The sequence below is a fragment of the Phaseolus vulgaris genome, chromosome 7 (genome assembly GCF_000499845.2).
Source record: "Phaseolus vulgaris cultivar G19833 chromosome 7, P. vulgaris v2.0, whole genome shotgun sequence".
In the NCBI taxonomy this organism is placed as follows: domain Eukaryota; kingdom Viridiplantae; phylum Streptophyta; class Magnoliopsida; order Fabales; family Fabaceae; genus Phaseolus; species Phaseolus vulgaris.
Genome location: NC_023753.2, coordinates 29,231,869 through 29,250,309, shown reverse-complemented (window position 1 = coordinate 29,250,309; position 18,441 = coordinate 29,231,869). Strand labels below are relative to the sequence as shown.

The 18,441-nt window shown below is 35.4% G+C and overlaps 3 protein-coding genes across 10 annotated transcripts; 1 reads left to right on the top strand and 2 right to left on the bottom strand.

Annotated features, from left to right (window-relative positions):
* The first annotated feature begins 4,111 nt into the window (after positions 1–4,111).
* LOC137829747 (protein LIFEGUARD 2-like) lies at positions 4,112–6,420 on the top strand. Its single transcript, XM_068636637.1, has 4 exons — positions 4,112–4,668; positions 4,767–4,880; positions 5,753–5,910; positions 6,009–6,420. Exons 1-4 carry the CDS (start codon positions 4,419–4,421, stop codon positions 6,213–6,215), a joined length of 729 nt encoding a protein of 242 aa, XP_068492738.1. The 5' UTR covers positions 4,112–4,418; the 3' UTR covers positions 6,216–6,420.
* Positions 6,421–7,267: 847 nt separating this feature from the next.
* Positions 7,268–11,687, bottom strand: LOC137829746 (VAN3-binding protein-like). 4 transcript variants are annotated; one of them, XM_068636634.1, is made up of 7 exons: positions 11,102–11,687; positions 10,815–10,940; positions 8,579–9,005; positions 8,040–8,270; positions 7,892–7,941; positions 7,754–7,811; positions 7,268–7,650 (listed from the first exon to the last, which is right to left on the bottom strand). In XM_068636634.1, the coding sequence occupies exons 1-7, from the start codon at positions 11,450–11,452 to the stop codon at positions 7,436–7,438; spliced, it is 1,458 nt and encodes a 485-aa protein (XP_068492735.1). In that variant the 5' UTR covers positions 11,453–11,687; the 3' UTR covers positions 7,268–7,435. The 4 variants fall into 4 exon arrangements, with proteins under 4 accessions (XP_068492735.1, XP_068492734.1, XP_068492737.1 ...); XM_068636633.1 differs by having other exon boundaries at positions 10,815–10,970; positions 11,102–11,580; XM_068636636.1 differs by lacking the exon at positions 7,754–7,811 and having other exon boundaries at positions 7,812–7,941; positions 11,102–11,581.
* A 1,530-nt stretch (positions 11,688–13,217) lies between these two features.
* LOC137829744 (uncharacterized) lies at positions 13,218–16,781 on the bottom strand. Of its 5 annotated transcripts, none has more exons than XR_011084073.1 (3): positions 16,309–16,683; positions 14,991–16,149; positions 13,218–14,402 (listed from the first exon to the last, which is right to left on the bottom strand). XR_011084073.1 is itself a non-coding variant. In XM_068636631.1 (2 exons), the coding sequence occupies exons 1-2, from the start codon at positions 16,540–16,542 to the stop codon at positions 15,115–15,117; spliced, it is 1,269 nt and encodes a 422-aa protein (XP_068492732.1). In that variant the 5' UTR covers positions 16,543–16,781; the 3' UTR covers positions 14,800–15,114. The 5 variants fall into 5 exon arrangements, 2 of the variants coding, with proteins under 2 accessions (XP_068492732.1, XP_068492733.1); XR_011084074.1 differs by having other exon boundaries at positions 14,991–16,188; positions 16,309–16,601; XR_011084075.1 differs by having other exon boundaries at positions 13,294–14,402; positions 14,991–16,196; positions 16,309–16,559.
* Between the last annotated feature and the right edge of the window lie 1,660 nt (positions 16,782–18,441).

Genomic DNA, 18,441 nt, shown 5'->3' with positions numbered 1-18,441 from the left:
TCAACTTTCTCAACATTAAAAATGCATCCAAATTTAACAACTTAGTCATTATGTTTGTCACTTGATCTTGAGTTCCAGAATGAACAAGTTCTACAACTCCATCTTTAGTGAGGTTCCTCATAAAATGATAACGCATATCAATGTGTTTGCTACAACCATACATAACTAGATTTTTGGAGAGTTGGATGAGCTATTATCACACTTCACTGTGGTGCTACCTTATTGAGAATATCCTATCATCTTCAGAATTCTTCTCATCCAGATTGCTTGGCAAACACAAGTTGCTACTGCCACAAATTCTACTTTTATGGTTGAAAGAGCAACTAAAGTATGCTTTCTAGAAGACCAAGCAACTGCTTCTACACCCATCAAGAAAACATGGCTAAAAGTGTTTCTCCTATTTTCCATATCTTCTACATAATCATTATATATGAATACTTTAAGCGCTTCAGCGCTTCATCTCTTGTAGAATATCCCATAATTAATTTAGCCTTTTAGATAACTTAGTGTTCTTTTAGCAACCTTCATATGTAACTCAATCGGTCTTGACATGTATCGACTTATCAAACTCACAACAAATATCATATCAGGTCTAGTGGCAGTGAGATATATGAGATTCCCTACTATTTGTTTGTAAAGTGTCTCATCAATTCTATCTCCATCTTCATCTATGTACATTTTATAGCTTAACACAATAGGACTGTGTACTGCTTTGCTTTCCTCCATTCCAAAACACCCTAGAACTTCTAAGGCATATTTTCTTTGACAAATGTAAATGCCATTAGAATTTTGTAACACTTTTATGCCAAAAACACTCATTCTTCCAAGGTCAGACATGTCAAATTCTCTCATCATTGATCTTTTAAAATTAACCATCATATGTTCATCATCCCCAGTAAAAATAAGGTCATCAACAAAGACACTGACAATAAGAATTTTACCTCCTTTTTCAGACTTAGTAAACAATGTTTGCTCACTGTGGCATCTTTGAAACTCTTCTCTAATTAAATGAGCCACAATACGACTAAATCAAGCTCGTGGAGCTTGTTTTACTCCATACAAAGCTTTATGCAACCTATAGACCATGTGTTCATTCCATTTATGCTCATATCCTCTCGGTTGCTCCACATAAATATCTTCACTTAGTTCACCATGAAGAAATGTTGACTTTACATCAATTTGGTATATTTGCCATCCTCTTTGAGCTTCCATTGGAATGTTTTACCGTCTCCATCCTTGCCACTGTGGTAAAGTCCACACAATGTTGTTGAGAATAACCTTTTGCCACCAGTTGCGCTTTATGCTTATCCATATCTCCAAGTTCATTAAACTTGGTCTGATAAATCCACTTAACTCCTATCTTGTTGGCTCCTAGTGGTAAGTTTTGTTCTTCTTGATTTCCTCTACTTCGACATCCATGGCTAGCCTCCATTTCGAGCTCTTTGTTGCTTCATCAAAACTTAAAGGATCCGATGTCACCATTAATTCCATGTTGATGTCATTTTCTTCTTCAGATAGTCCTTCACCACTAACATAATCATCCATCCGAGCTGGAGCTTATCTAACTCTTTCTCCTCTTGCATTTTGAGCTTCATCATCCAATACATTTAAAGCTAAATCATTTGGAAAGTTTGCATCTTCTTCACTTTCAATCCCATCAACTTCACTTCCACCATGCTCATCACCCACTTCTAAATCCATCAACACTTGCTTTTTCATAACTTTTTTCTTAGTTCCATGGGTTTTCTTCCTCAAAGATTGCATCTCTACTTATCACAATCCTTTTTGTAATTGGATCATAAAGTTGATACATGTCAAGACTGACTAAGTTTCATATGAAGGTTGCTAAAAGAACACTAGGGTATCTAAAATATTTAATTAATTAAGGGATATTATATAAGAGGGGAGGGGCCTAAAAAGCATATGACATTCACAGACAGTGATTACGCAGAAGATATGGAAGATAAGAGAAGCACTTCTTGCCACGTTTTCTTGATGGGTGCATGAGTAGTAGCATTTAATTACTCTTTCAACAAATTTCTTAAAGCATTTAAACATGTTAAATGCCTTAGACTTGTCATTCAAAAGAGAAATCCATGTCAATCATCTATAAAGTACAATGAATAACTTTTCTTGCTATTAGAAGAAGGAGAAATTGGGCACAAATGTCTGCATGAATAAGCTGCAATTTTTGTGAAGCTCTTCATGAATTTTTCTTTGGGATATGATCTCTATGGCATTTCCTTGTCATGCAATTTGTACATGTCATAATTGAGGTAGAAAGTTGTGGAAATCCTTAAACCATTTCCTTAAATTGTAAGGTTCTTAAACCCTTATGACTTAGGTGACCAAATATGTAATGCAAAAGGCGGGTAGGATCTAAAGTGGTACAATAAAAACATGAGTTCTTCTCTTGTTGAGACTTAACTAACACGATAAATATCTAGTTGACTGTCATTGTTGTTTGAATTATGAATCCCTTTTCAGATGGTAAATTTTGCACCTTCCTCCTTGTATTATGATTGCAAGGCCTTTCTTCTGTAATTGTTTGATGCTCAGAAGATTGTTCTTCAGTTATGGAACAAAAAACACTTGTGTGATCACATGACTAACTCCATTATGTGTAGTCTCACTTTTCCTTTCCCAACTACATTCCTTTTGGTTTTGTTTCCTAGTTTCAATGTTTGCTTATATGCATCATTAAGTTCACAAAATAAAGCTCTATCCCTACACACATGTGATTTGAGCAGCTTGAATCTAAGAACCAGACATCTTCCCTTTTGGCACCACCGATTTTAACATAGACATCAGAAGCATTTCTTCATCTTCATCCAACTCTACATAGTTGTCTTCCTTACCGTTCATTGATAATGGCCAAGCTTGTGACACTTGTAACATTCAACAATTGCTTTGTTGGAAGATTGATGCCCTCTCCCCCTGTCTCTACCTCTGAATGAATTTCTATCGCAAACTCTTCCTCCACCTGTCTCCTCATATGACACCCTGAGGACTTGTTCTTCTACAATTTTCTTATGGAACTTTTGTTCATGAACTATCAATGAAATTTGCAATTCATCGATAAAAATCTCATCTATATTCTTAAACTCCTCAATTGACAAAACTATGTAATTAAATATGTCATTTGAGGATCTAAGAATATTCTCCACAATGGTCACATATCTCATTTGTTCTCCATGCACACACATCCGATTTGCAATTGACACAATCCTCGAAAAGTAATCTATAATGGTCTCACCAGTCTTCATCTCCAAGGTTTTGAACTCCTTTCGCAAAGCCTGAAGAATTGTCCGCTTCACTCTTGCATTTCCTTCATACTTCCTCTTCATAGATTCTAAGATGTCCTTAGAAATGTCCTTCTTTAGTATGGTCACCAAAATTATCCTGTCAATTACCAAAAACAAATGGTTATCACCCTCAGGTCTTTTAACTTCATCTCATTAACCCTCTTCTGTTGTGTTTCAGTTACAGTTACTCCAACTTCTAGTTCTGAATAATTAGTCTCCATATAAAGCTCCATTATTCCTTGACCTAAATAAATTCTCCATCAACATACTCTAATGGTCATAGTGACCATCGAAATGAAAAACGATGGTTGGACAAAAATTTCTTCACTTACTATCTCTTTATGGTTAGAAGTCATTCAAAATATGCTACATTTCCTTATTAGACTATAAAGACTCTGATACCAAATTGTTATGAACTTAAAAAGTAAGAAAATAAATACTAAATTAAAAACTCATAGAGAAAATTACTTATCTTATTAAACAATAATCATGGCTAATATACAGTTTTACAAAAGCTATCTAGATAAGATACAAAAACAGTTAAGCTAAAGAACCTTGTCAATAACTTTCATTCCAGTGTCATTTCCATTTTGTTTAATTAAGGTATTGACCGACTAAATATAAAAGAAGAAATAGAGAAAAGAATATTCATGAACTTCTTCTACAAGTAAAACAGTTGTTTTGAAATTTTCATTTTCATTTTATTTTATTTTATTAAGTTACCAAATATAAACGAAGAAATTGAGAAAAGAATATCCTACATTATACTTCTATAACATGCTGTCAAGTTACTGGTTATTCTGACTATGCTAAATACCGTGGAGAAATCTGGAACGTTCCCGTCCACGCGTGTCAAGCACAGAAAATTCCACGTGTCCCTATGCGTATCACAATGGCGACTTTAACGTTGCGGTAACAAGATATGCGAAGTCTCATGAAGTTTCTTTCGCCCATTCAATTTCCACGCACGCGCACCACGGAGGTTTTTATTTATCAACAACTACAGCTATAAGGTATCACACTGATCCTAATTTACTCCACGCAAGCAAGATCCAATAAGTCCCAAGCAATTTTCTCTCGATTTTCTCACTGTTCGTCGCAACAAGAAAGAAGATGTGGAACCAGCCATTCGGGAAAACGGATTTGGAGAGTGGGGCGCGGCCTCTCTATCCGATGATGCTGGAGAGCCCCGATCTACGGTGGTCCTTCATCCGGAAAGTCTACTCCATCATCGCCATCCAGTTGCTCGTCACCATCGTCATCGGCGCCGTCGTCGTCACTGTCCGCCCAATCGGCGTCTTCTTCGCCACCACCGGCGCCGGATTGGCTCTCTACATCGTTCTCATCTTTGTCCCCTTCATCAGTGCGTCTCCTGATCTAATTGCTTTCGATTCTGTCGCTTGCTTTTCCTTTGATTTCTCTCTGACGCCTTTGCTGTGCTGTTTTTGCATGCAATTGCAGCGTTGTGTCCGCTTTACTACTATTACCAGAAGCATCCCATCAACTACCTACTCCTAGGGGTTTTCACTGTTTCTCTTTCCTTTGTCGTTGGATTGAGTTGCGCCTTTACTAGCGGTACGATTCACAGTCTCGTCTCGTCTTTCTCTTTTTTAATCGTTGTTTTGATTGTAATCGATATTATAACTTGCGTTCCTTAGTGCTGCTTGGTTTCTATTTGGGATTTATTTGACAATGTGTTTATTTCTGGAAGTGATCACAAAATTCCTTTAAGCGTGGTCTGAAGTTATAGCCTTGTGGATGGAAAACATGTGACTAAGGTGGAAAATTTTATTGAAGTTAGTCAGCTGATTTTCTAGTAGAGATTAATAAGCAACAAAGTGGAATTGTTCGAAGTTATAGAAAGTGGTAACGTGGAAACAAATAAGATAGAGTCATAATAGTTCAAAATTCCCACCTACCTTCAGTTTAATCTTGCATCCTCTCCTTATCTCCTGTGAATCAAACACATTATTTGAGTTTGGTCTGCTTGGTTAGTATTTGATGTGCGTGACTCTAATTTGGAACAATGTACAAAAGTAAATTTGCATTTAGGAATTGGAGTGATGTTGGTGTACGTCCATCATCGTGGGTTGTGTGACCCTAAACCATTACGTGTGTACAACGTTTAGGTATTTTTGTGCGGACTGGAAGGATGTTAAGGTCCTGTTAAAACTTATTTCCGTCGTTACATTAGGATTTTGAGTTCAAATCTATAAGTTTAAGACCTAGTCATTTATTTCCTTCCAACCATAAATGACATGGAGTCATAAGATTGGATTTTTCCCTTGCACGGAAACTTCTAATTTACTATAGTATTTCTGCAATGTGAAATAAAACCGCTCTTGTATCTTTTGGCTTCTGCTTAAGTTGCATTCTCAGTGAAAAAAGGCAATTTTAGTGTGTAGTCCTAATTTTTTTATTCCAATGACACTGGATTTTTTATACAGAGAAAGTTATTCTGGAAGCTGTAATACTGACCGCTGTAGTGGTGATTGGTCTGACTCTCTACACATTTTGGGCTGCTAGGAGAGGCCAAGATTTCAACTTTCTTGGCCCCTTCTTGTTTGGTGCTGTGCTAGTTCTTATGGTCTTTGCTCTGATTCAGGTATTTTAATTTTCGAACATAGTTGCTTCATATGTACTATGCGATTGGAATCGTTTTTTGGTTAATCAATGAAACATTTTCTTTTCCTTGCATTTCAGGTTCTGTTTCCATTGGGTAAGCTGTCTGTGATGATCTATGGGTGCTTGGCGGCCCTTATATTTTGTGGGTACATCGTATACGACACAGACAACCTGATTAAGAGATATTCGTATGATGAATTCATTTGGGCTTCGGTCTCCTTGTATCTGGACATCATCAATCTCTTCCTGTCTCTGCTCACTATTTTTAGAGCTGCTGATAATTAGATGATTGTATCATATACTGCTTCCTGTTCCGCCCATTATCTGTTGTCTGTGAGGGATGAGGGTGGGCTCCGAGATAACAAATTTGATCGTATGATTAATAAATCTTTGGGGCTTACTCTTTTCCAAGGTATATTCTGTACAATGGATTATTGTCAATTTGTTCATAAATAGTTTATTAGCAATGAAATTTTGCACTTACCTGTAATTGTTCCCTTTTGTTATCTGTGCTATTTTTTTTCCGGTTATAGTTGTCAATTGTCGATAGGTGGCCTATGCAAACATCATACACGAATTTTTGGAAAAAGTTAAAAAAATTTAACAAACATGGCAATAAATGCGCACACAATCTCCTACCTATTTTATTATTTCATTTAATAAGTTCAATAAATACCATCCATTCACTCATCTGCCGCGTATCTATATTCATTCAATAAGTTTATAATATTTTTTATTCAACAGGTATGCAGTATTGAATAAACAAAAAGACATTAATAAGTTTAAATAAAATTAATTATATATGAATGTAATTAGCGTTGTAAATGGTAAAAACCTGAAGTTAAGCTAAATCCATTTTATTCATCAGTTATATTAATCATTCATAAGTTATATAATCATTCATCAGTTATATAATAACTACATGCATACTTGTGTTGAAGATAGAAAATGCATTTTATAAATTATGATAATTAAAAATTAATATAGTTAAACTTGATATAATTCAAATTAATTAAGAGATAGATGTATGGGTGGATTGAAAAAAAAAAGTGAAATATGTATATAAATTGCTAATATTTTGGTTTGTTAAATCACGCGGATAAGGGAAAGGGGATTAAGATTTTAAAACTATTTTGGATTATTTTTTAGACTTCGTTAAAAGTATGTCACTAATTTTGAACGTGGAGAAATTTCTCAATTTCTTTAGTTTTAATTTTTTGGTCTGAGATCGACCAGCACTGAATATAAACACTTGTCTATGGTCTTTAGTCTATAATCCTTAGCAGTAAACGTTACAAAGCCCTTTGAAAACATAACAAGAGGACTTGATATCTGCATTTTAGCCAAAAGGGAGAAAATAAGTAGTTTGTTCATTCTTTAGTTACAAAATCCATAAGTTTCTGTTAATAAAAGTAAAATACAGCTAAATACATAGATGTGGTTTAAACAATGAAGCAGTAGAAAGAAACAGAGTCTTTTGGCAATGTGAGTGTTAGGTGTGCAGCTCAAACCCCATTTAGGTTTTGTCTGCGTGCAACTATGGAAAGAAGTCTAGAAACCCCTTGGGTCCAAATATCATATTCTCTTTGATTTCTACATTCAAACTCCACAATGCCCCTGGCTTCCGTCTTCAATCCAAAATACCTTCTTTCTTCACCCTCATTAAACAGATGCCGTCCTGGCCACGCTGCTAAATTTGTGCACACATCCAACACAACATCTGCAAATATAATTAAAAGCAAAAGTTATGACTTGTTCTTATGGGAGCAAAATAAAGTTAGGTGGTTGATAACTTGCTAGTATATGCTAGGCTAGTAGATTACTCTTTTTCTTTTTGGTAATAGTTCCTACAACGTGTCTGCTCTTCATTTTCAGCATTACCTGAAATTGTTGCTAGCATTGTGATGAATGGAGACACGTACTCAATTCCATCTGATATGAATTTTTGAAAGAACAAATACCTGGCCTGTTCGATGTATATAAACTGAAACTACTTTCCAGTGAAGATCACCTACAACAATTACCAAAATTGAGTTTAATATTTTTGTAAACAAGAGATAAATTCCATATGGCTAATATATAGATGTGTTGGTTAGTTACTGAAATTACCTTTGCGGGTCCTTTTGAGTAATGCAGTGCCCCTAGCAAGGAGCTCTTGGTTGCAGGAACCCAAAAAATTGTCACCATTCATAATCTCCCCACTATCACTGGTGCTAGAATTACTGTTGTTGCTTTTACCACATATTCCAATAACTGCTCCTTTCTCTAATGGAGTCACTGCATTAATATTCCACACCTCCTTCGATGCTCTTGCTTTCAAGGTTGCTGCCCCACGTAGAGCTGCACATTAAAGGATCACATTCACGTCCTTCAAGTGGCTATAGAAAGAGAGAAAAATACATAACAAGACTATCTCTCGCAACCAATGTGTACAAGTTCCTTCTGGTACTAAGGGATCAATCAACAATGAAACTACAGATCCTAGTATATTCTTTACAGCTGAAGCAACTTATTTAGCCCTTTGGTCAAGTCACTTAACATTATGCAGAGTTCTATGATAGATTTGTTCCGAATTAGTCAGCAGAAATTTCTAAAAGTTCTTAGTATATGATCATTAAACACTTTATAATAACAGTAATAAACTTTGCCTGTGGCAGCTGCAGCTGTAAGTGTTGTGATATCATCATGAGAACGGACATTGACAGCAGAGCTAACCACAGAAGCAAGGTGATCTCTCTCAGCTCCCATTGCTTCAGCGGCCTCTACACACTGAGCAGCAACTAAAGTGGCCGCAGAAGCAACAGACATGGCCATCTTCTCATCCTTGGAAGCCGCAGATGTGGCTGCCGTTGCGGCAGTGACAGCTGCAACTGCAGCTGCTAAGGCAGCAACAGAAATGGCAGCATGAAGTTGAGCATTATGGGTTCTGTTTTCTTCTTTCTTCTTTTCTCTTCTGTCTTTCAACCATCTTCCAACTGTTTTAGGTCCGGAGCAAGGAGTGGCATTGCCTGTAGCACCACTCATGGCTCGCCCACCATTGAATAAGGGGTGAATGGAGTTGTTTGCCCGAAAAAACTGCAGTAGATACATGAAGTCTAGCATCATTATTCTCCATTGTTGGACCAATTTAACACTATAAAATTGTTCCATCTCAAATCCAGAGAATGCTTGTTCAATTATTCATGGTTACTTACCTTGCCACTTGAGAGTGTTGGATAAATTGATTTTGAATAAAATTAATTTGATTAAACTTCAACATAAAATTTTCTATAAATGGAAAAAATATCTGAAATTGTTTAAATTCAGAATCAATTATAGACTTACAATCAATTATTTACAACAAAATAAAAATATAAAATTCATTAAAAAATAACATAATTGCTATTTCGGCATGATTACGAAGAATCCAAGTCGACCAAACATGTAATGTTTCATTTCATGGTTCCTGTGATGAAGGTAAGAACATTAGACATATTTCCTGTGCCAACTCTATTCTTTGGTTTCTTTGTAGTAAAAAGGACAAATTGAACTTTTTCTACCTGCCAGGAAAAAATTCCAAAATGAGAAGATTGTTTTGTTTGCGTGACCCTGGAGATAAGGTACACTGGACAGTCAAAATCTTTGTCCTGTTGTGAGACAATCACCTGGCAGGTAAGATAAGTTAACTGGAAGCCATACCAGTAAACAGCAGCGTGCTCATTACCCACTTCAACAGTTCAAAACTCAGCCTGTCTTATCCAAAGTTCAAAACTTTGATTTTTTAAATGAAAAGTCACAACCCCTCCAAAACATTAGGCTCTAGCTCCTTCTTTAGGTGTGATGGGGTGGGTGAAATAAAGTAGAGTTGATCCTAACTCATGGAAAACCCATGAGCACCAAGCATCAAACGCCACCATAAATGTGCAATTTATTGTTGAATAGCTGTGAACATAGTTATTTTTTTCATGCAGCCATGGGAACTAAAATGAGTCATGACTAGCAGGTGAATCAGTTTGGCCCTCAAGCTCCTTTATTTTGTAAATTATTTTTACTGTTTTTCATGGCAGGTGAACACGATAACCCTCCTAAATCCTAATGCAATGCAAGCATGACAAAGAAAACTTTTCTACAATTATTTATAAACATGAAAAGAAATTATAAAACAAGTAACGTGACACCTAAAGGCAGATAAAACAAAAATCACAGCGGGCCTTTTAAAAACAATAGAACTTTCAAAATTTTCTGTAAGTACACACAATACAAAACAATATATTTTCGAAGATCTAGATAATGATTGTTTCTGCCTTCTATCTAGCTAATACGTATCTTTCTCCTTAAAATGCATGATATTTATATTACCTTAATGGATTTTCGTTGATGGACCGGATTAGAGATTTGATTCGTATTTAGGGTTGCACTAAATAATCCTTAATCACATATTTATCCTACTGACTTAATCAATCATTGACTAAACTTTAAGAATCGGTCGATCATGTGGCCGACTCGACATTGCTTAGACGATGACTTGATTTGAGTGTTGGCCGACTCAGTGAGTCGTACCAGTACACAATTTTTTCATATTTAATCAACATGAGTAATAGCAAAGCAACGCCCCCACATTGATATTTTTGAAATCAACTAAACGTGTTTAAAATCTATGTTTAAGGCTAATTTAAAACATATCCAGCATTTCAAAATTAAGTACTGAAATACCTTATTACACAGGTAGCATAGTTTTAGGAAGAAAGATAAAGCAGCATTCAAAAGTGAGATTGGGAAGAGGAGAAAGAACAAAAGGCTTAGAATAGTTACAAAAATATTATTGTACTTGTGAGAAAGTAAGCAGTGGTGTAGCTGAGGGCCCCACCTAGGTGAAAAAGAAAGTGGAAAGGAACAGAGAGATACCTTGACAACATCGTCAAACTCGTCAGAAGGAGAGATTGGTGGACTGTCCGTCCCGGTTAAAGAAGCACCACCATTCAAAGGTTCACTGCTGTGAGATAGTCTACCAGACGTTAATGGAGACACTTCCTGTCTCACACACATCACACATTCAGGCATCTTCAAACCAAAACGGGGTGATACATATAAAGAAAAAACAAAAATAAGCAAAATGAGAAAGACCCTCATGAGAACCAAAAGAAATGAAGTGGCTTTTGTATGAAAGAAAAACAATGTGAGATTGTGAACACCTCTCTAGTTGACTGTGACATAATGCGGTCAAGGACGAGCTGTGAAGTAGCGGAGGAAGCAAAAGAGAACTGGTTGCCACACATGGTTGCTGAGAATTCCTCTGACTTAGCAGAAGAGGTTTCTTCGGAAATGGAGTTGGTGACACAAGAGGGTATAATGGGAGGCTTGGAAGGTGTGTAAGAAGAAGGAGGTGGTGGAGGTGCAAGGGCTTTAGAGACCTCAATAGCAGAGGCACTCCATGATCTTGAAAGAAACTCCATTGGTACTCTTGGGCTTTCTGGCAAATGAGTACCAGTTCTGGTTTTGAGGAACTCATTTCGGCCACAATTCATTGTGAACTTGGGTTCCATGTCTGTGGTCTAACAAGTTTGAAGTTTGCAGAGGTGGCTTGGTTTCCTTAAGGGCTGGTATATATAGTGGAATCTTTGAGGAACTCAGGAGTGTGTAAGAACATGTCTAATGGTACATTTTCCTTTTGTTCTGAAGTCATTTTCAGTAGGGCTTAATATACACATCAAATTTCAAAATTAGTAAGGCTTAAATGATAAAATTGCTTAAGAACTCCAAAAATAGATCTTTACACTTTGTGGTAGAAAGGTAATAATAATATTTCAATACGTGTTTGGTTCACTTCACGTATCTACATTTATCTAAATTTCACCTTATATTAAAAGCGACAATAAATTATTTCACTAGTCTACATCCTCATACAAGAATTGTTTTTATGCAATGGTTTCTCAATCAACACCACTCTAATGGTATTTCAAACTAAATAATGTGTTTTTACCTCTAAGAACCACTTAACCAATTTTTTATTGGAATTGCTCTTGCGGTTTGTTAACATTGAAAAAAAAAATAACTTTCCATTAAATGGGATAGATAAAAATAAAGAGGAAATAATATGTGAATAAAATAAATAAGATATAGGATACATTTGGGGGTATTTAATTTAAGATAAATAAAAAGAAATAGAGATGAGAGAATCCCAAAAAATAGTTAATTAACAAGGTGAATGAGTATGTGTCATCTCACAACACAAAATTATGCAAAAATCAATCATACAAAAGCCATACAGTACTTATCGTTCATTTGTTGTCACTTTTTAATAGAAATAAATTTGAGTAGGATTTGTTATTTTTCTATTTCTTTTCATCCTATTTCATGTCTAGCGATTAGACTCATTTTATCCTCCTACTTCATCTCATTATCTTTATTTCTTCATCTTCTTTTTGCCACGAAACAAAGTGAAAGAGAATATCAGCTATATTTGTTTATTTCGTGAAGAGAAAATGACAAAAAAAAGTTGTTTTTCAGAATTAAGCATTAATTTTCTTCTGTTCAAATTAAAAAATTTCTCAACTCAGACATTTTACGATGATAATGCCAATTTCCTGAGGTAATGCCCGGTAAGCAGAGGTGATAAAGTGGCTTAAGGACAGTGAGGATTGATCATGTGAAGTACGTTGCTGTGAAATTCATACTGGAAATAAAGTACTGTGTTTCTGCTTTGTGTTCGATATGAGAGACTAGGGCGTAGGGAGAATTGGGTGACAATTGTCATTTTAACACAATCTTCATAGCTCCTCTCGCAGATTCTAACATTATTAAATTGATATCACGAAGAGTAGCCACTGAAGATCATATAATTTTAAAAATCAGTGTTGAACATATAGTTGAGCTATAATTAGTGACTCATTCACCTATCATTACGAAGCAATAATTACGAATAATGTTCACCATCATTCATGATTTAACTATAACAATTCACGTGACAATAGTGGTGGACCAGGCTTATAATATTAAATTATTAATACATCATTACAAATTAAGGACAAAGGCATGTAGTCGAATGCTGCATATACCCCTTTTCCCAAAGGACTAAACACGAAAAAATACTGGCTAATGGGCTAGTGCCTAGAAGGAACTTAACTATGAACAAGACAAAAAGAAAAAGCACTTGAATAGGGGCAAGTTCTGGTAAGGTAATAATAGCGTTAATAAAATTTGGAATCTTGTTTACGTACAAATCGTATCACTTAAGGGAATAGGAACTGTTGCACCATTAAAAAATTATTAACAAGGACCAACAAAGCGAATTCCCAAAGCAGTACTATACACATGAATTGATATACATTGCATATGGTCATTGCAATCAATGTTTTTATCAGTGATATAGGGAAGATTTGACCAATGCAGCAAAGAGACAACCTCAATTTCATTCTTTGTTTGAGAGTGAAGTAGTTTCCCACTTTACTTTCAGAACAAATTGAAATTCTGTAGCCAGATCCAGTTCCCACAAAATTAAAAATCTTGAAATCCAGTAAGAAAAGGAGAAATGAGATTAAATTATGCACGTTACTAGCCAATTTGATGAGTTTATAATAGGACCATTGTAAGAGGGGAGTGTCGGGCTATACAGTGGACAATGTCTTCCTTCTTGTCGTAGGATTTGGTGACGTCCATGGCCGACAGGTTAAGAAGTCCAAACCAGTTTTAGCAGAAACATTTTTTTTTCCAGCGTTGAGTTGGACAAAAAAGCTGTGTTCTAGAAGAGGACCTGTGTTAAATTGCGCGTGCATATAGAGACGTCATCACTCATAAGCTGCTGTTTTCTTTACTTTTCGGCCACGGGCATGAACACGATCTCAATCCCCCCTCTCATAATTCTCTGAACAAAGGGAAAAAAAAGGGCTCTGAGAAACAGCCTTAGCTTTTTGGTTTCGGAGCATTTTGTTTCATAACTGACAAAAGGTGGAAATGTTGTTCCTTTTGCCTCGAATTCTCAATGACGATTGTTCCCCTTGAATTCCAATTGCATTCAAATGTGCTTACAGGTTATTTTCAGAAAATTATTCCTACCCACATTTGCTTTTTCAAGTCAACTTTGGTTACCCTTCAGGACCACTACCAATGAAAAAGCAAGACCTACGGAAGTGGCTACTTCGTTGTACTAACGGATGCATAGATAGGCTTCCTTTTCTTTTCTTTCCGCCTCGTCTTAAAAGAAAATCACAAGTGTAACTTTTTTCTTTTCTTTACCAGAGGACCTCTTGATGTAGAGCAGCCACATATTCACATTTGTTTCCAGGCCAATTATACATCCATATATCATTATATGTGCGTGTAACGTTACTCTAGTGAATGTGTGCAGGTTTTTGGTTTAAGCCAAAGTTATGGAACCAATGAAAGCTAAAGACCGATAAGAGAACCTTCCCTGGCAGATATTTCCTGACATAATGTGATAAGGCCGAAAGAGTGAAGCCATTGTTAAATGCATGTCCATTCTTTATCGGCTAGCAGCTGCAAGATAAAGCAATCTTTCAGTTGCATGATCAGGTCATCTTTTTCAGCCGTTTTCTTTTCTTTTTCTTTTATAATTCCTATATTGAGTCCAGGATTAGGTACAAAATTTAGCATGGCACATGCAGGTGATTTGAATCAACATAATCTAAGTTATATAAAGAACAGGGGGAGAGGAATAGACAAAAAGGTAGAATAATGTAGAGGAGTATTTGTTTCTTCTTTTAGGTCTTTTGTTTTTTTATTTATGTTCACTGCTTTATTCTCAGTTTTAGAATATCAGTTTAGAAATCAGTAAAAGCCTTCCCTGTTTAAATCTTATAAAACAAATACAAAGTAACAATTTTTATAATTTATAAAATTAAAAATAAGAAATGCAAAACAAAAAGGCATTTTCTCAAGACTAGCAGGCCAAATTTCTCCATTGTTGAGCAGCTCCCGCAAACATATTACTTTCTACTAAATGAAATGTAGTCCTGCACAGTCTATCTTTTTAGCAAGAATTTGACTGTTCCAAAAAAAAAGGTACCGTAATACATAATGAGTGAGGTTTAGCTTATCAATCTCTATCTTTGAAACAGGACTTACCAGAGTCTGGTACCTATTTGATTGCAAACCGCTACCACCATAATACATAATGAGTGAGGTTTAACCTATCAATCTCTATCTTTGACACAGGATATTCTTTGAAACAGGACTAACCATAGTCTGGTCACCTATTTGATTGCAAACCGCTACCACCATAATACTGCTTTGTTGTTTCACGTGAGAACTCGGCAAAAGTCATACCTTCCTTCAACCGTGACGAAAGAGGGGGAACTATTTTGTTAATTTCTTGAGTCAGATTATCATTATCCTGTCCAGACTGCCGTTGCTCCTCATCCGAAGCCACTAAACACTGACCATGGAACCCATTGAAGGAGGAATTTGCATGAGGATAATCGGAGATAGAGAATGTTTTAGTCCATGCAGGCAGCAGAAACACAACAAAAGTTTCTCTGCTCAAATTTTGAAACTTGGAAGGTCTATGAACAGAGTGCAGGGTCGCACGAAGCTTTCCCTTTGAGATTAAATCAGCAGCTTCCCCAACTTGAATGATAAAACTTTCTGGAGGGGCCTTCACCATGATGGCCCTTTTCCTATTAGGATCATATATCTGCAAGCATGTATGCCCAGTTGGCGATTGACATTCATCAAAACAAGATGAGGGAAATGGATTTTCCGTTTTGCTTGCCTCTGAATAAGATGGCAGAATAAACATTGGAGACGTTAGAACAGTGAATATACCATAATCATAATGCCACTGCTGCCACAAATTTGAATGAATTCCACCCGGATTCACATCACAGGCAATTGAATTCAACTCTGACCCTTCCAATGGTTTCACATTACCAGCACGTCTCTTGCTTGTTGTTCTGCTCCTTTCATGTTTTTTAAGGAGAAGAGCATCTAAATGCGAATGATAATGAATGAGTCTCCCTTTAGCCCCACGTGAATCCAATAAACTCAGCTCCAACTCATTGCCACCAATAGCCTTGTCACATATTCGAGCAAGGCAAAGCCCAAGCTCCATCATGCAAAACCCTAGCTCTTGGAAATAACTTCCAAGATTCTCGAATTCAGTACCACAGCAGTCGCTAACTGTTTTTTCAACAAGTGGAGATTTGGCATATTTCAGTTGCATGGCAAAGGAGGACACACTCCTATCAGGATTTAGCAGAGGAACGTCACCACCTAAGTTATGCTCCTAGGAAGAAAGCACGCAATGCAAGCACAATGAGCATCCCTACAAAACTGAATTGTTTTAAACCTAAACCCTAGGTTGATGTTTATGTGCAATAATGAATCAGAATCAGAATCAGAACATTCCACTGAGAAATCACATATACACAAGAGGTAGAATTACCTTGAGAACGATTTTTCGGGTTTCGCGGGGGAGAAGAGCGAGGCTCCGAGCTAGAGGTAGAAGGTGTGAGCGGAGGTTGGATGCGTTGGGGACGCCGGTGATGGCGAGGAGGCCTGGCCCAGTAGGCCCTAGAGCTTCCATTATGGAATCCACTGTGGATGAAGTTGATGGCGAACATAAGTCTGAGTATTCAAGCACGCAGAGATCTATCGTATTTGCTTCCTCCATCTCCATTTCTTGCAGTTGCAGAGACAGAGAAAGAGAGTATCGACGCTGGCAAGGACGACGGTGATACTATGGGCTTAGGCTCCAGTGTAAATTTGTATTGGGCTTTTCACCATTTCAACTCGAACTTTTACTTCCTGCACCCATTTTTAAAACGTTTTGCCCTTTCTGATTTATAACTCCTTCAACCTCCCAAAAGCTTCATTTCTGTGTTGTCCTCCATTGTAACCCAAATTGCTTTGGACATTGTATTGGACAAAGGTGTGTAAGGGTTGAAGGTAGCTGACTCCTTTGAGTAAGCATTTTGTATTCTTTTTTTCAATGTATTCGAGCAATAGTAGATCTTTAATTTGTTTTCAAGTTATTTCTAGATTGTGCTATTTAGAAATCTTTAATATTAAAATTTTAACTTATGGATTGTAAAATATATTGATTAATGTAGAAGTATATTTTTCTTCTCGATTGATAAATCTGAAAGTGTATTTTTCTTTTTCAAATTGTATAATCTAGAAGTTGTTCTTTAACTCCTAGATTACATGTTTCATAAATAAATTGGAATATTTATTGTTTGGTAGAAATGATTATGATTTAGAAATTTGTAATAATAATAATTATATTTAATACAAATGAAAGATCAAATTTTGATTAAAATATTGGATGAATTTTATATATTAATTAATAGTATAAAACTCTTAATATTACAAAATGTGAATTGTAGTTACACTTAGGTAAGTAAAATATTTCATTATTTGTACTGAAAATGTCATAAGGGACGCATCATGATATTGTAATATATTTGTTTATGTATATGGTACATAGGATGACCTACTTGAATAAGTTTGTGAGGTAGTATTTAAGTAACTTGATGCGCAAAAACTTCAAAGGGTAATTATGTAATTCAACAACATCTTGAATTTATCTATTTAACCTAACCATGATGGCTTCCATGTTTTCTTCCACTTCGTCCTTAATCTCGATGATATCCAAATTCATGAAATATTCATCAATGCTTTTTTCCCTTTCTACAAGCCTTTAAAGCTTAAGAAAATAGTTCATTTTTTATAAAAAGAAGGCAAAATCTCTCTTCCATCACACCAAACCATATTGTTCAAATTAAATAGTAACAAGTTTGACTTTTGTAACGTCTTTATATTATAAAATTAAAAAATTGATTTACCTTAACTTTCATTCAAACTTTATATTTTTATACAAAATAATGAAAGAAAATGCGTCAAATAAATCGACAAAACTTGAAGTGGAGTGAAATAATTTTTGTATGTGAAATGACTTTAAAGAAGACAATAAGATTGTTTTTGAAGGAGACGTTAACATATCAAATAATGAAATTCAAGTTATTAGTCTTTTAGGATGAATCTTTTTTTTACATTATTGTTTATTGTTACTTACTTTTCTCAAAATTTGTATCAGTTTGTTGATACTTGAACAATTTATTTATTTATTTACGTGTATTATTTATGTTTATGCATTTTTTATATTAATTTTAGTATGTTTAGTTTTTTTATTTGTTCGTATATACTGATTTATATTTTTTATATGTTAATATTTGCTTTATAATTTATTTATTTATTAATAGATTAACAATACTTCATAAATAATTAATATCTTGCATTCTTTTCCTATGTATAGGACGGGTTGAAAACCTAGTTCAAATACAATTTAGGGTTGCTATTACCTTAAAATTTAGAAATCTTTATATTTGATTTGGTAAATCTTTCTTGTTGGATGGATTTTTCTCCTTGCCTTCTTCATATAAACATGTGAAATTCATTTTCAACATATGATCATTCATGTCCATTTGTTCTCCTTTTATTCTTTGTCTTGTGTTACCAATGAAAAACAAGTCAACTGTGTTGCAACTTTTACATCGAATATGTATTTACACAATGT

Excerpts from the sequence above, each read along its gene's own strand:
- LOC137829746 (XM_068636633.1), bottom strand. The coding sequence starts at position 11,452 with ATGGAACCCAAGTTCACAATGAATTGTGGCCGAAATGAGTTCCTCAAA. Across the intron at positions 8,271-8,578 it reads TACAGCTGCAGCTGCCACAG|CTCTACGTGGGGCAGCAACC; the intron begins GCAAAGTTTATT and ends TTTAATGTGCAG. Across the intron at positions 7,651-7,753 it reads TATTACCAAAAAGAAAAAGA|ATGTTGTGTTGGATGTGTGC; the intron begins GTAATCTACTAG and ends TTATATTTGCAG.
- LOC137829744 (XM_068636631.1), bottom strand. The coding sequence starts at position 16,542 with ATGGAGATGGAGGAAGCAAATACGATAGATCTCTGCGTGCTTGAATAC. Across the intron at positions 16,150-16,308 it reads CCCGAAAAATCGTTCTCAAG|GAGCATAACTTAGGTGGTGA; the intron begins GTAATTCTACCT and ends CTTTCTTCCTAG.
- LOC137829747 (XM_068636637.1), top strand. The coding sequence starts at position 4,419 with ATGTGGAACCAGCCATTCGGGAAAACGGATTTGGAGAGTGGGGCGCGG. Across the intron at positions 4,881-5,752 it reads GAGTTGCGCCTTTACTAGCG|AGAAAGTTATTCTGGAAGCT; the intron begins GTACGATTCACA and ends TTTTTTATACAG. Across the intron at positions 5,911-6,008 it reads TGGTCTTTGCTCTGATTCAG|GTTCTGTTTCCATTGGGTAA; the intron begins GTATTTTAATTT and ends CTTGCATTTCAG.